This window comes from Lipotes vexillifer, unplaced genomic scaffold (genome assembly GCF_000442215.2).
Source record: "Lipotes vexillifer unplaced genomic scaffold, Lipotes_vexillifer_v1.1 scaffold496, whole genome shotgun sequence".
Taxonomy (NCBI): Eukaryota; Metazoa; Chordata; class Mammalia; order Artiodactyla; family Lipotidae; genus Lipotes; species Lipotes vexillifer.
The window spans coordinates 4,589,400-4,603,479 of NW_006786690.1; the positions used below are offsets into that span (position 1 = coordinate 4,589,400).

Here is a 14,080-nt window from a genome sequence, read left to right on the forward strand (position 1 = left end):
CAACCTGGAACTTATTTTGTGAGTGGTGTGAGCAGGAATCTACTTTTATCTTTTTCCATGGGGGTATTTAATTGTCCTAACATCACTCATTGACTACCCCTTGCCATGTTTCAAACACTCATATATATTTGCATCTGTTCCTAGACATTATTCTGTTCTTTTTATCTGTTTCTGTATTCCTGGGACTAAATCAAATGATTTTAATTATTAAAGCTTTACAGTAATTACTGAGATCTGGCAGGGTGAAGTTCCCTTCCTCTTCCTCTTATTTCTTCTTCAAAACTGTCTTAGCTATTCTGGGTTCTTTGTTATTCCATCTACATTTTGGGATGACCTTGTCAAGTTGCAGAGAAAACCTCATTGCAAATGTTACTGGGAATAAAATGTATAGATTATATTGGAAGCTACTAGTCAACTTTATAACAGGGAGGCTTCCCATCCACGAGCATGGTTTGTTTCTCCTGTGGCTGTTATTCTTTATCTCCTCTGCATTCCATCCTTGCACAGAGCGCTGCCTAGGAAATGAATCTCCAAACCCTTCTCATCCTCCAGTGCCCAGCTGAATTCTCTCTCTCCCAGGAAGTCCTTGGTGACAGCCCTGGCCCTCCAGGCTCAATCTCCCCCACACTCCTCCTCTAACCTCCTTTAACCCCTCTGCATGCACCATTTTCTGGACACTTAGCCCCCTGGATCCAATTGAGGGAACCATTTTTGTGCACTCTGTACCTCCGCCTAGAGTCCAGCTTTGTATCCCCAGTGGCACACACTACATGGTAGGTGCTCAGTAGGTCCTACCGAGATGGTTGGTCCTTAGGGCAGAGAAGTTATGTAATAACAGGCTCTTCCTCATAGGAGACAGCTGGTTCCGTGGGGTGGCGCCTAGATCGGAGTTTAGAGTTTCAGGGGGAAACACATCCTGAGCTTGAGCTCAGGCAGATCTAGCTTACATGATGGTTCTGCCACGTGGGACATTGGCCTGAGCATGATTATTAGTGAGATTGTAGGAGACACATTAAATGTGTTTTCTCCGTGGTCCCCCTTTCCCAAATTGAGGGAGAGGCAGGAACGAAGACACTTCCCTCAGCTGGAGGGGCTACAGGTGATCATTTACTTGTTCATCAGCAAGACCCCAGGGGTATCTTCCCCAAATGTCTGAGCCATTGACTCAAATGGACACAGTTGGGCTCTGCTGCCACCACCCTCTCTCCTGCTGCTGTCCCCTTTCTCTGGGAGCAGAGTTGGGTCCTCTGCCTCTTGATGTAACTATGGAAGCTGCTTGCATCCTGTCTTCCCTGCCCTGCCCCATAGGACCCAGGTCTCTCAATGGGCCCCTTGTTCCCAGGGAAGCTGTCCCATGAGACGCTCTTTTCTCACGCATGCCTCCTCCAGGGCTGTCCTTCCCCAAGAGAACGCGAGGCAAGGGCGATGCCCAGCTACAAGGGATTGAGCTCCAGTGTTAAGCACCATCTGTACCTCACAGAGGAAAGAACTGGGGTCCCATGGGGGTGCTTCCTAGCAGAGCATGAGCTTTGGAGTTGGACAAAACCTGGGTTCCGATTCAGACCCCCCAAAACTGACTTTAGGCAAGTTATAAGACTCGGCCTCCTCTTACACAAAATGGGCACATGAATCCTACCTCCTAGGACAGATGAGACCAGAGAGGGGAAAAAATATGTATGGGACGCATACAGTAGGTGCACAGCATAAGGTTGGTCCTTCCTTACCAGGAGAGGTCAAGGTTGTAGGAATGGGAAAAAATGGGGGACACAGGCAAAGATGAGGCAGAATTTATTCTCAATGTGGGTAAGTACAAGATTCAGGATGGAGACCACAGAGAGGCAGATCCCGGGGACTTCGACGGGCACCTCACACTGGGGGCAGGGGCCACACTTTCCCAAGTGCCAGGCCCACTCTGTTCCCCCTGGCTGTGAGGATACAGAGCCCAGGAACTGGGTGAGAGTGGGGTGGGGGTGGGAGGAAGACAGGGTCCTCCCCGGATCGTGTCCTGACCACGTTTCCGACTTCCATAGGAAGGAAGAACAGCTCGGCTATATAGTAATATAATATATAGAGGTGTAGAGAGCTGGCCGCGGCACCTGGGCGGGGCTGAGACTCCCCGAAATTATTGCAGGAGGGAGAGGGGGCTCAGTGCTGGTGTCTCCGTGGAACAGCTGTGCTGGCTACTGGGAGGGCTGGGCAGGGGGTGGGGCTGAGCTTGCCCCTCCCTTGGGGCCGGCAGGGGTAACCCGGCATCCTGTCCAGTGGGGTTCCTTGGGCCCCCGCCAGCATCCCCTGGGATGGGGCTTTCTCACCCTGGGTGCTTTTTATGTGCTTTGAAGACCATTTTTGCATTGTCAGGAGTAAGGAAAAAATATTCTGACATGGTAGAAAAAGATATTTACATACCCTGGTGGGCCGTTAGAGGGAGGGTCAACTCTGAGTGGGGGGTGACTGCCTCCTCTGTGCCGGAGGAAGTGGGGAAAAAGCCCCGGGAGGAGGCTCAGCTCTGAAACTTCGCTGCCATGTGACCTTGGACAAGGCACACTCCCTTGGTCTGCCCGGAAGGTGCAGGAGGGGTGGACTTGGGGCTGAAAAACTAGGATGTTATGGTCCTTGTTCCTAGGTGGGGGTCTGGGGGGCAGGCCAGGGCTGAGCAGTGAGATTGGCAGAGGGACCTTCCAAGTGAGAAGCCCTAGGCTGTGCAGGGGCATCAGAGACTAGAAGGAAGTTGGTGGCCCCTGGCCCCTGGCCAGGTAGCCAAGTTCAGCTGAGGGCATCTCACGTACTCTGTGCTGATGCCTACACAGAAGGCGGCCAGAGGGCCTGGCCGGGAACCCTGTTTTCCTGTTGAAGCAGTGGTGGGAGCCAGGTGGAGGATGCAGGTGGCCCCCCACCAGCTAGAGGGAGGGCTCAGACCTGAGATAGAGCCGGGGGTGGGCTCACCCGGGCAGAGACAAGGGGGGCTGCTGCTGGTGTGGTTTGGAGGTAGCCCCTGGCTCCAGCCTCCAGGCCTGGGGGAGGCGGGTGAGCTCCTCCCCAGTCCCTGTGGGTGCTGGGCCCTGGGCCCACATCTGATGGGCAGTGTCACACCGAGTTCACTGCTCACGCATCCTCACACTGTGACACGCATCCTCATTCCTGACGTGCCATCCACAGTCACACACATGTGCCCCCAGCCTTAACGAATAAGCACACTCACCATAACTGGCACACATCCATGGGGCACCTCATGGGTGGACACCCACACACATGATCACACGTGTTCACAAGGGCTCCTGTGACCTCATGAGAACACACCCCTACAGCATGTGAGTGCGTGCACACAGGCACCCTCACGCACACGCGCACACACACAGAGGCAGGTGAGCGACATCGCTGTTGGGCTCAGTGGCATTGAGGCCCCAGCCTCTGGGAAAGAGAAGGCCCTCTGCCCTGGGGGCAGGTGTCCCCTCCCTGCTGGGCACCAAAGGTCCCTTCCCAGGTGGCCTGACCCCAGATAACTCCAGGTCTTGTGGTGGAGTCCTCGGCCTCCCTGGCACCTGAGGGGAAGGCAGCCAAGGAGGAGGGACAGAGGCCTGGGGTGGCCAACCCTGCGAGTCCTCTGACGGCTGGCATGACCCGGGGCTGGCTCCGTTTGGTCAGAGGTGCCGGTGGGGCCCCTGGGTGCTGGTCAGCTGGGCCCTCATGGTCTGGATGCTGCCCAGGATCTTCTTCTGGTGGCCCATGAGGGTGATGCCCAGGGCACGCACATCCCTGTAAAGGAAGGCGGTGCTGACCTGGGAGTCTCAGAGTTCTGGAGACAGAGACATACCCATCCCTGGAGCTGCCAACCTCAGCGGCTCCACCTCTGGCCTCTGGCCTCTCCCCCTGCTCCCATCCTCAGGGGCCCACCACTTACTGAGCATTCATACGTAGCACCATGCCCAGAGAGGAGTAACCCCCAGCAGCAAAGTGGTCCCGGTAGCGGCCCATGCGGATGGAGTCCAGCCAGTCCCCGACGGTGAGGCCCCCGCCGCCACCCCCGCCCCCGCGGAGGTCAAAGCAGCTCCGGGCAAAGGCGGGGGGCGGGCACCTGAGGCACAGGGGCCCTTGGTAAGTGGTCTGCCAGGAGACACTGGCGCCAGCCACTCAGCCTCCAGCTAGGCTCGGCAGTGGCGAGGAGGGTCTGAAGGGTTAGACCACAGGCTTGGAAGTAGAGCTCTGAACAGGGGTCAGAGGCCCAGGCTGGGTCTGGTCCAGGGGTCAGGGCAGAGCCATCCCAAGGCCCGGACTAAGTCTGGGCCTTGTCTAGGGCAAGCGGGGAGGGCAGCTGGGGTTGGCGGAGCTGGGGTGGGCGCCAGGCACCTGCTGACAGTGGCCGTGGCCCTGAGACTCTCAGGGCTGCGGATCAGCATGTCCAGGACGCTGACGATCTGGGAGAAGCGAGGCCGCTGGGCCCGGTCCTTGTGCCAGCAGTCAAGCATGAGCTGGTGCAGGGCGCGGGGGCAGCCCATGGGCGCGGGCAGGCGGTACCCCTCCTCCACGGAGCTGATGACCTGTGGGGGGAACACGGCGATGGGCTGGAGCGGCCCCTCCCTCCAAGGCCCCGGCCGCCTCTGCCCAGCCAGGCTCCGGCACTCACGTCCCGGTTGGTCATGTTCCAGTACGGCCGCTCCCCGTAGGCAAGGACCTCCCACATGACCACCCCAAAACTCCACACGTCGCTGGCCGAGGAGAAGGTCCGGAAGGCGATGGCCTCGGGGGCCGTCCAGCGGATTGGGATCTTCCCTCCCTGCGACGGACACACGAGTGTTGAGAGCTTCTCCCCAGCTCGTCAGGGAGCTGAAGGCAGGGATCTGGGCTGGGAAACTCGAAGGCTGGTTGGAGAGACACGGCCTCCACCTTCCAAGAGCACCTGTTCTGATGCGGGAGACCTGCACATGGAACTGGTGTGGAGACTGAACAAAAGACAGTGGGTGGAGGGCCTGGCACCCAGTAGACGCTCAGTAAGTATCGGTCAACAGGTTGATGCCTGAACAAGTGACGAAGCTCAGAGAACGTGGTCTAGTAATTTTCCAGCTCCCCTGGAGGGATGTTTTTTGCTCACAAAATCCTTTCTCTAAGTGAAACCTTATTTGGAGGCTCAGTGGGCGAGATCCTAAGGGAAGGTCCTGACTGAGGCAGGGGTGGAGGCCCTCTGCCCTTAAGGCAGCCCCTAAAGCACTGCTAGAGAAGCCCAAATCCCCCCAGAACACATTTTGAAAATGCTGGTTTTTAGTCAAACGATAGAGACAGACGTGGAGTGGAGGCGATTCAGAGAGACGCCAACTCTCCCCAGATCTCCCAGTGAGTGAGTGATGGGGGGGACCGGCCCTGGTATCTCTGCAAGCCAGTTAGTGACGGAGCAGAGGTGGGAAAGCTTTGGTGCAAACTGTGGTGCAGAGAAGAGGTAGGACTCGCCCCAGGTTGAAGGCGACCCTGAAACGTCCAACTTCCTTAACGACACGTGAGGGGCTCCATCCCAGGGCCTGCTGGAAAGCGGGTGCCGGCTACGCACCGTGGTGGTGTAGGCGGCATCGGGGTCGTCCTCCAGCACCCGCGAGAGCCCGAAGTCAGACACCTTGCAGACCAGGTTGCCATCGACCAGGACGTTGCGGGCAGCCAGGTCGCGGTGGACGTAGCCCAGGCCCGAGAGGTAGCGCATGCCGGCGCCCACTCCTCTGAGCATGCCCACCAGCTGCGTGATGGTGAACTGCCCATCGTGAGTCTGCGGGGGGACGCGGCTTGGGCTTCAGGAAGGCTCTTTGCAGTTTACAAAGTGCCTCACTGCTTAGGAAGCACATTGCTGTTTAAGGTTTGTTCTCACGTCTCATTTACACTCACAGCAACCCTGAGAGGTAGGTAGGGTGGCAGTGCCTGGTCATCCACTTTGCAGAAGGAGAAATGGAGGCCCAGAGAGGTTTCTCCCTGTGCCTAAGAGCACCCAGCAGATAAACGGCACGGCGAGGGCTGGGAATCTAGGGATTTCCACCACCACCCGCCATGCCTCCCAGCTGACTGGGGCCCTGGGTCCCCACAGAGGCACCCCTCCTAGCCTGTGTGCAGGACAGGGCAGCAGGACCCGTGCAGCAGAGAGACTTCCACGTGATGGGGGTGCTGAAAGGCAGTTTGACGGGCTGACCTTTAAGACCCCTCCCCACACCTGGCTCGCCCTTCCCCAGGTCTGTTGGGTCCACTTTGCAGCTCTGGGGAGGAGGGGGTATCTGGAGGTCTCACATTATCTCCCACCACCCAGACTGAACTTCCCTCCCCCGGCCCAGGTGAAAGGAGTGGCGGGGCACGCACCCTCAGGAAGGTGTCCAGAGAGCCGTTCTCCATGTACTCGGTCACGATCATTGCCAGCTGGCCTGGGGACGGCGCCGGGGAGGAGGTGGCTCTTGGTGGGGGGATCAGGAACATGCCCCCCCACCCCCCGCTATGAGCTGCCAGGAGCTGGGCCAGCACCCAGGGCCCCAGGGAACATAGGGTTTCCACTGGGGTTCCAGGCTCTGGGCCCTCTTCCCTGCCAAGTCATCTGGGGACCTGAGCCAGGGGGATGGGGCAGGGCAGGGTGAGCTGGGGATGGACCTAGAGCCCTGACCCCAGCAGGAGGGTCCCTGCAGGGGGAGGCTGCCGTCGCCTGGCACCTACCACGGGTGACGACACCTTCAAGGCGGATGATATTGGGGTGGTCAAACTGACCCATGATGGATGCCTCACTCAGAAAGTCCCGCCGCTGTCTCTCGGTGTAGCCGGCTTTGAGGGCCTTGATGGCCACGGGCATGTCCCGCTGCCCTGGCACCTGCAGATGCCCGTAGCAGACTTCCCCGGACTCTCCTGTGAACCCAAGGGGGGCAGGCAGGGGGGTGGGCGGTGGGACCTTCCTCCCCTCACCCCAGACTCTGCACTCTCCCAGCCCCACACACCCGAGTGTCTGGCCATGCCGAGCATCTTGGCTCCCCTGTCCCTCTGCACTGGGTGTCCCTCCCCTGGGCACCTCCTGTGATGTCCCCACGCTCACAATCCCTGAAGCTCACCGGAGCCAATGATCTTCTCGATGTGGATTCTAGAGGCCTCGATCTCGCGGGTGAAGCTGCGGCCCGCCCGGCCCGGCTCCTCGTAGGTGTGGGGTTCTGCATGGAACTGGGGCTCTGGGATCTTCCCCGGAGGGTGGTGCAGGGGCAGGAAGACGGGTGGAGGTGCTAAGGGGCCAGGAGAGAAGGGCCATCGGTGGACTCCATGAGGACATTCTCTCCCAGCATTCCCTGGGCCTGGGACGGGACTGGGAGTGGAGTGAGCAGTGTCTCCGGGAATCCCAGGATGTGATGGCAAACAGTAGGTGCCCAGTAAGTGCTTGCCAAGTGTAAGCAGGGTCTCTGTGGAGTAGCGCTGAGGTCTCTAGGGGACTTTGGGATTTCTCGTGAGTTCTGAGCCTGTCATTTCTCTGGGGTCACTTTTAGGGTCCTTAAGACCTTTCTCAATTGTCCTAGGGTAGGAATGTGACCAAAAAAAGGCCACATCACAGTGCCAACTCAGACCGATGGAAAGCGGGTCTCTAGAAGACTGTGTTAAGAAGGATTCTGAGACTGCATTCAGGCTCCATGGGAATCAGTCCCATGACTGATTCTACCGTGTGGGCAAAGAAGTGGGGCATTGAGGTAAGCATCCCCGTATTTGCCCTATTTTCTGAGGTTTCTGCAGGGTCCTGAAAAAGCTCTTTGCAGCAGGGGTCCTTGACCCCCCAAAGGTGTATGTGAAATTGTGCGTGAATGCCAATATCTGTGCATTTCCCTGGGGAGAGGGTCTGTAGCATCCTCTTCAAACCCAGGAAAGTTGCACAGCACTGCACCTCTGGGGTCTCAGGTCTCTGTGACAGCCTGCTGTCTCTCTCTGGGGCTCTAGTTTTTTCTGTGGGTGCCTTTCCCCTTCCCACCTGCACCACCCCCAGACCAGCACTGGGTCCTACTGTGGCCTCCGCTTTTGCATCCAGATCCCCGGGCCCTGCACTCACCCTGCCCGTTCTGATAGTGCATCTTCTCATCCGAGTGCTGGAAGGCCTTGCTGTAGCCGCAGTGCCTGTGGAGGGTGGACTGTCCCTGGTTTCAGCCCTGACCCCGTTCAGGGACACGTCCAAACTCCTCCCTTCTACCCCCCTTCCCTTTCAGGTCAGCTTCTGCCACCCCAGTCCCTGCCCCTGCAGGGGGGCAGTCCCAACCTCAGGCTCTCAACCCAGCTGAACTGTGACATTTATAAACACCATATAATTTACAAAGTCAAGTCCACTTGGCCCTCACAGCAAAGCCTATGGCATTATTAGCTCAATTTTACACGAAAGCACCCCTGGTAGAGGGGCTGGGAGATGAGGCTTCTGATGCTAACTCCGCCGTGTGACCTTGGCAAGCTCCTTCCCTTCCCTGGACCTCAGTTTCTCCATCTATGGATGATCTTTCCAATTCTCGCTGAGTGGGACCCTAAGCCTGCACCACCTCCCTCTGGAACAGAGTGGGAGGGGGAGAGTAACTAAGAGCACAGTCTTTAGTTTTAACAGACCTGGGTCTTGTCCCAGTTCTGACACCTACTTAGTCGGTGGGCTGGTTTAGGGGTTCTGTGTGTCTGAAACACATCCGAGTGGAGATGGGAGTGGGCAGCTGGACCTCAGGAGGAAGGCCTGTGCTGGTGGCACACTTGGGGAATGTCAGCGTGAAGGCAGAATTCAAAGTCGTGGGCCCTGATAAGGTTACTCAGGAGAGATGGAGCTGGGTAAGTAGGAAAGAGAAAAGGGTCCCAGACCAGCCTGGGGTCCTCCAGCTTTCAGGAAGTTGTGCAGAGAGAAGGGGCTGGAGGAGATGGAAGACAGGCCAGACAGGTGGATGGAAAGTGGGGGGTGAGCCGGACATGGAAGGCAAGAGAAAAGCGTTCCAAGAAGGAGGAAGGAAGAACAGGTATATCTGTAAGTGAGCCCAGGCACAGGGGATCACTGGCTCAGCGAGGCTAGGGACAGGCAGGAGACACAGTGCTCCAGGGGAGGGGGTTGGGGTGGCCGGGGGCCAGGACCACCCACCTCTTCTTGCAGATGACCAGGAGCAGAAGCATGACCAGGCCAGTGATGAGTGTCAGGCAGATCCAGACGATGGTCCGGGTGTCGTAGCGGGGACCTGTGGGGGGAAAGCAGGCTGTGGGGCCAGCCACTCAGCCCTGGCCTCAGGGCCAGAGGTCTGGCGGCCTTCCCGGGGCCCAGCGGCAGCCTCCTCGGCTGTGAGCCAGCCCAGAGCTGGGGCGCAGGCCGCATCCTCCTCTGCCCCACCCTCCCCTCTACAAGTCTCCCCTTCAATATCCTGCTTTCCAACCTGGTGCCACCACTTCCTGGGACTGTGTAACCTGGTCAGAGTCACTAGACTTCTCTGAGCCTTAGCTTTCTCACCTGTAGTATGAGTCCAGAAGTGCCTGTCCTGCCCGTTACTGTAACAGTGACAAAGCTGAACATACTGAGAGCTGCACATTCCAGTCAGTAACCCACATCCCTTCCAGGGATAACCCAGTATTATCGTTAGTTGTCAGATGAGAAAACCGAGGCCCAGAGAACTCAAAGAACTTACTCAAGGACACACAGTAAATGGGATGGAGCCGGGCAGGATTCCTACCTGGGCGGTCTCAACATGGTATCAGACCTAAGAGCACTTGAGACACACAAGTGCCAAGGGGGTGCCAGGTTGAGGAAGGTCATCAACACAGCCTTGAGCCATCTGTCTTAGCACTGCCCCCCTGGAGGGTGCTGAGTATAGGAGAAGACCCCAATGGGCTGGAGATGGGGGCAGGGGGTTCCCAAGCTTGAATGTGCCTCAGAATCACCCTGAAGGTATGATCAAACCAAAATTTCTGGGCCCCCAGAGCCAGGGTTTCTGCTTCTGAAGGTCTGGGGTGGGGCCTGAGAATCAGCATTTCTGATAGCTCCCAGCTGCAGCTGCTGCTGGTCCTGGGCTACACTGTGGAAACCGCTGTTCTGGAGGCGGGGGTGGTGGTGGTGGTGGTGGTGGTGCAGGGCAGGATGATACTGGGGAAGGGCACAGAGTTTGACCGCAAGCTGACCAGGTTCAAGTCTTGCTCCGCTGGGTAACCTTGGGCAATTCGCTTTACTGCTCTGACCCTCATTTTCCTCACCTGTAAAATGGGGATGTGGATATTGCCAACTCACTAGAGGGTCTCTGGGACGATTATAAGGTTGTCCTGCTAGCAAAGGGCACAATGATGCCTGCAAGTCACACTGATGCTTGGGGAAAGCCTGCAGTTAATGGGCTGTTATGAGCTCTGTCACCTCGGGCATGTAACTTTCCTTCTCTGAGCCTCAGTCTTTTCACCTGTAAAAATGCTGATCTGGCCCATGCACCAGCTCAGCATGCACTCGTTCCCCTCCTCTGACCACCACGACCCTGGCCCTGGCCCTGGCGCCTGGCTCAGCTCCCTCGCCCTCCCCCCTCCCTGCACTCACGGGGTTTCCCGGTCTCCACCTCCATGGCCTGGCTGAAGCGGCCGCAGCCAGCCGAGGTGCGGGCTCGGACCTGGAACACGTAGCGGGTGCCCGGCTTGAGGCCCGAGACGGTGGCCCTGGTGGTGACAGCCTTGAGGGTGGAGTAGCTCTGCATCTCCTTGTCCTGCCCGTGGGAGGGGTGGTCAGCCAAGGGTCCCCGGCCTGGTGGCCTCCCTCTTTCTCCCTTCCCTGTGGGTACCTTCTCGTAGTACTTGATCTCGTACTCCAGGATGATGCCATTGGGCTGCTCTGGCTCCTGCCACAGCAGCGAGACGCTGGTCTGCCCCGCCCGCTCCTGGCGGATCACCACCACCTGGGACGGGGCTGGGGCAGGGGGAGGGAAGGGAGCTCGGTCAGGTCAGATGGGTGGACGGGTGATGATGGGGAAGGGCCTCTGTCTGCTCCTTCCTCAGGCCCGGCCCAGGGATGCTGGCTTGGGCCACACTCACCTTGCTAACTGTCCTGCCGCCGCCCCAGGAGAGCCAGTACCCTCTGCTCCTCCTGGCAAATCATTGGCTGCCACGCTGGTCAGTTATCTGGGGTTGGCACAGCCTGGCTCCCAACTGGGATGCTGGGGTTGGCTTGACCCAGATGAGGCCTGACCCCTCAACTTCCACTGCCTCCTCCTCCTCTCTGGCCAAGCCCATCCACTGGAAGCATGCTGGACCCCCGCCAGCCCCATCAAGCAGCCGCACTTGTCAACCCTGAGGCTCCATCACCTGAGGTCTCTGTCTCCGTGTCACCCACCCCCGCCCAGGGCCTGGTGTGGAGCGTGCTCTCAGGAGCACTGAGGAGGGAGGAAGAAAGGGAGAAGGGAGGGGAAGAATCAAAGGAAGCAACACCCTCACTGCCTGGGTTTGGAGGGACAAGAGCTGAGCCTGAGGCCCATGTGAGCTCAAGTATTCTCGAAGTCACACTAGGTCACCCTTTCGCCCCCTTGCTCATTCCCTCACCCACCCATTCCCTCCCCCACTCCTGTGCTCAGTGCAATTACCCCTGAGGTGAGTCTGTTGGGAAGGGTCGGATGTCGACCCAGCCACAGCCAAACCGAAAGGGACTGCCCTCAGAGCTACAACCCAGTCCTCCCTGACCCCTCCAGCTGCAGCCCTCCCCTCTGCTCACCCGAGTTCCAACTCTGCCCTACTCCTCCCGTGCCCCCCACCTGCCCCATGTGACCAGCTCTGGCCTCATAACTGGGCATCCCATCTCTCTGGCACACGTGGGAGCTCCCCGAGGCAGGGATTGCACATAGTAGGTGCCCAATAAATGTTGCTGGATGACGCTGACATGAAAAATTAAGAAGCAACTCCACAGTTAAGTTGGAGGGTGTGGTACAGGGGAGACCCCACCAGCCTGGGAATCAGGTCTGGCTTCACAACCCAGCCCGTCTCTTGCTGGCTGGGCCCATGACTACCTCTGGGCAGTTTCTCCACCCAGAAAGTGAAGCTGCTGGGCAACAGCTGCCAGGCGGAGGTGAGGCTCAGAGAAGACCACTGTACGTGTGGGACAGACACCAGTGCTAGAACACATGGGTGCCTCTTAAAAACCAAAAAATTTGCAAGGCAAGAGGTGCTGTGTGAGTGGGGCAGACACAGAGGGAGACTGGGGCTCAGAGGTGGGATGGAAACAGGGCGGAGCACCAGAGAGGGCTCCAGGGAGGAGGGGGTTGTAGAGAAGAGGCTACGGGGAGGCACGGGGAGGGGGAGGGGCAAGTGGTCTCTGAGGACAGACCTCCCGCATTCGCTCAGGGCTGCTGTCTGCCCCAGGCCCCCAGCCCAGAGCTGTGGGTGTCCACTGCATCATCCCCCTAGAATTTCCTGAGTGACTAGGAAGGGCAGACAGCACTGCCCAGCAGACGTGCTGGGCAGTGGGCTAGGACCTGGGGATACCGCAGTGCCCAAGACAGCCCTCAAGGAGCTTATGGTCTAGTTAAGAGAGACAGAGTTAATAAGAAAAGAAATCAATGCATAATTACAGGTATGCTAGGTGCCATGAAGAGGGTGCCGTGATGGAGAGGACCTTACGTCTGCAGGGGCCCAGGAGGGAATGGGGCCATTTCAGCTGAGGTGGTCCGGGTGGGCCTCCCAGAGGCGGGGGGACAGCTAACCGAGAACTGAAGGAGGCAGCAAGGGGAACGTCATGGGGAGGAGCACGTCATTCCAACCGAGAGGCAAGGCCAAGGCCCAGGGCAGGGAAGGAAGGGCATGGTCTGCCCAAGGATGAGGACCCGAGGCCAGGGTGGCTGGAAGGGAGAGAGCCCGGCTGACAGTGGATGGGCTGCGGCTGGGGAGGTGGGCAGGGGAGGGTCTGATGGGTCCCCTGAATCATGGTGTAGGGTTGTCCAGGCAACATGAGATGGACTGAATTGTGTCCCCCTCCCAAAATTCGTCTACTGAAGCCCTAACCCCCAACACGATAGTATTTGGAGATGGAGCCTTAAGGAGATAATGAGGTTTAGATGAGGGCATTGATGCCTTTCTAAGAAGAGACACCAGAGAGTTCTTTCTCTCTTTCCTTCTCTCTCTCTGCCATGTGAGGACACAAGCGAGAAGGCGGCCGTCTGCAAGCCAGGAAGAGGGTTCTCACCAGGAGCCAAACTGGCCGGCACCTTGACCTTGGACTTCCGGCCTCCAGAGCCGTGAGCAGTAAACATCTGTGCTTTAAGCCCTGGTCTATGGTATGTGTTATGGCAGCCTGAGCTGACTAGGACCGATGGCATGTGTGTGTACGGGGTGGAGGGGTCGGAGTGTGGAGGGGGTCACGCTGAAGGGAGACCCAGTGGGACTGGCTGGTGGATGGACGAGGCACGAGGGAGGGAGAACCAAGGAGGACGGCTGGGTTTGGGGCTCAATTAACCCCACGAACAGTGGTGCCATGTCCTGAGATGGGGGCCTGGGGAAGGGGCTGGTTTGGGGGTGCTGTGTGTCTGAAACACATCGAGTGGAGATGGGAGTGGGCAGCTGGATCTCAGGGGAGAGGCCTGTGCTGGTGACACACTTGGGGGACATCAGCACGAAGGTGGAATTCAAAGCCGTGGGCCCTGATAAGGTCACTCTGGCAAGATGGAGCTGGGTAATTAGGAAAGAGGGAAGGGTCCGGATGTGCCTGGGGTCCTCCAGCTTTCGGGAAGTTGTGCAGAGAGAAGGGGCTGGTGGAGCTGTAGAAGGACAGGCCGGAGAGCTGCATGGAAAGTGGGTGGGGGGGGCTTGGAAGGCAAGAGGAAAGTACTCCAAGAAGGAGTAAAGAAGAGCGGGGGGTGGGAGGGTGGAGTGCCCACTGCAAACTGAATTTCTGGGGATAGGTGGGCAAAGAAGCCCGACTGGAGGTGCCCGAAGAGGCCCACAGAGGAGAGGATGCAGATGTGTGAGCTAGACAGCTCTTTAAGGAAGCTTCCATGTGAAGAGAAGGAGTCTCGTGGCCGGAAGGGTATGTGGGCTCACGGGAGGCTGTTTTTTTTTTTTTTTTTTTTTTTTTCCCGCGGTACGTGGGCCTCTCACTGTTGTGGCCTCTCCCGTTGCAGAGCACAGGCTCCGGATG

General features: G+C 58.3%; 1 protein-coding gene across 1 annotated transcript in view; it reads right to left on the reverse strand.

Moving 5' to 3' along the window:
* Positions 1 to 3,638: 3,638 nt before the first annotated feature.
* EPHA8 (EPH receptor A8) overlaps positions 3,639 to 14,080 on the reverse strand; it is a gene marked incomplete at its 5' end in the record, with an annotated part of 29,844 nt that continues 19,402 nt past the window's right edge. The window contains 12 exons of the mRNA XM_007459202.1: positions 3,639 to 3,753; positions 3,899 to 4,072; positions 4,345 to 4,535; positions 4,622 to 4,771; positions 5,537 to 5,746; positions 6,325 to 6,386; positions 6,670 to 6,855; positions 7,056 to 7,220; positions 8,030 to 8,094; positions 9,080 to 9,173; positions 10,505 to 10,667; positions 10,743 to 10,867. Of these exons, the coding sequence (XP_007459264.1) occupies positions 3,639 to 3,753; positions 3,899 to 4,072; positions 4,345 to 4,535; positions 4,622 to 4,771; positions 5,537 to 5,746; positions 6,325 to 6,386; positions 6,670 to 6,855; positions 7,056 to 7,220; positions 8,030 to 8,094; positions 9,080 to 9,173; positions 10,505 to 10,667; positions 10,743 to 10,867 (1,700 nt within the window). The remainder of the gene's footprint in view (positions 3,754 to 3,898; positions 4,073 to 4,344; positions 4,536 to 4,621; positions 4,772 to 5,536; positions 5,747 to 6,324; positions 6,387 to 6,669; positions 6,856 to 7,055; positions 7,221 to 8,029; positions 8,095 to 9,079; positions 9,174 to 10,504; positions 10,668 to 10,742; positions 10,868 to 14,080) is intronic.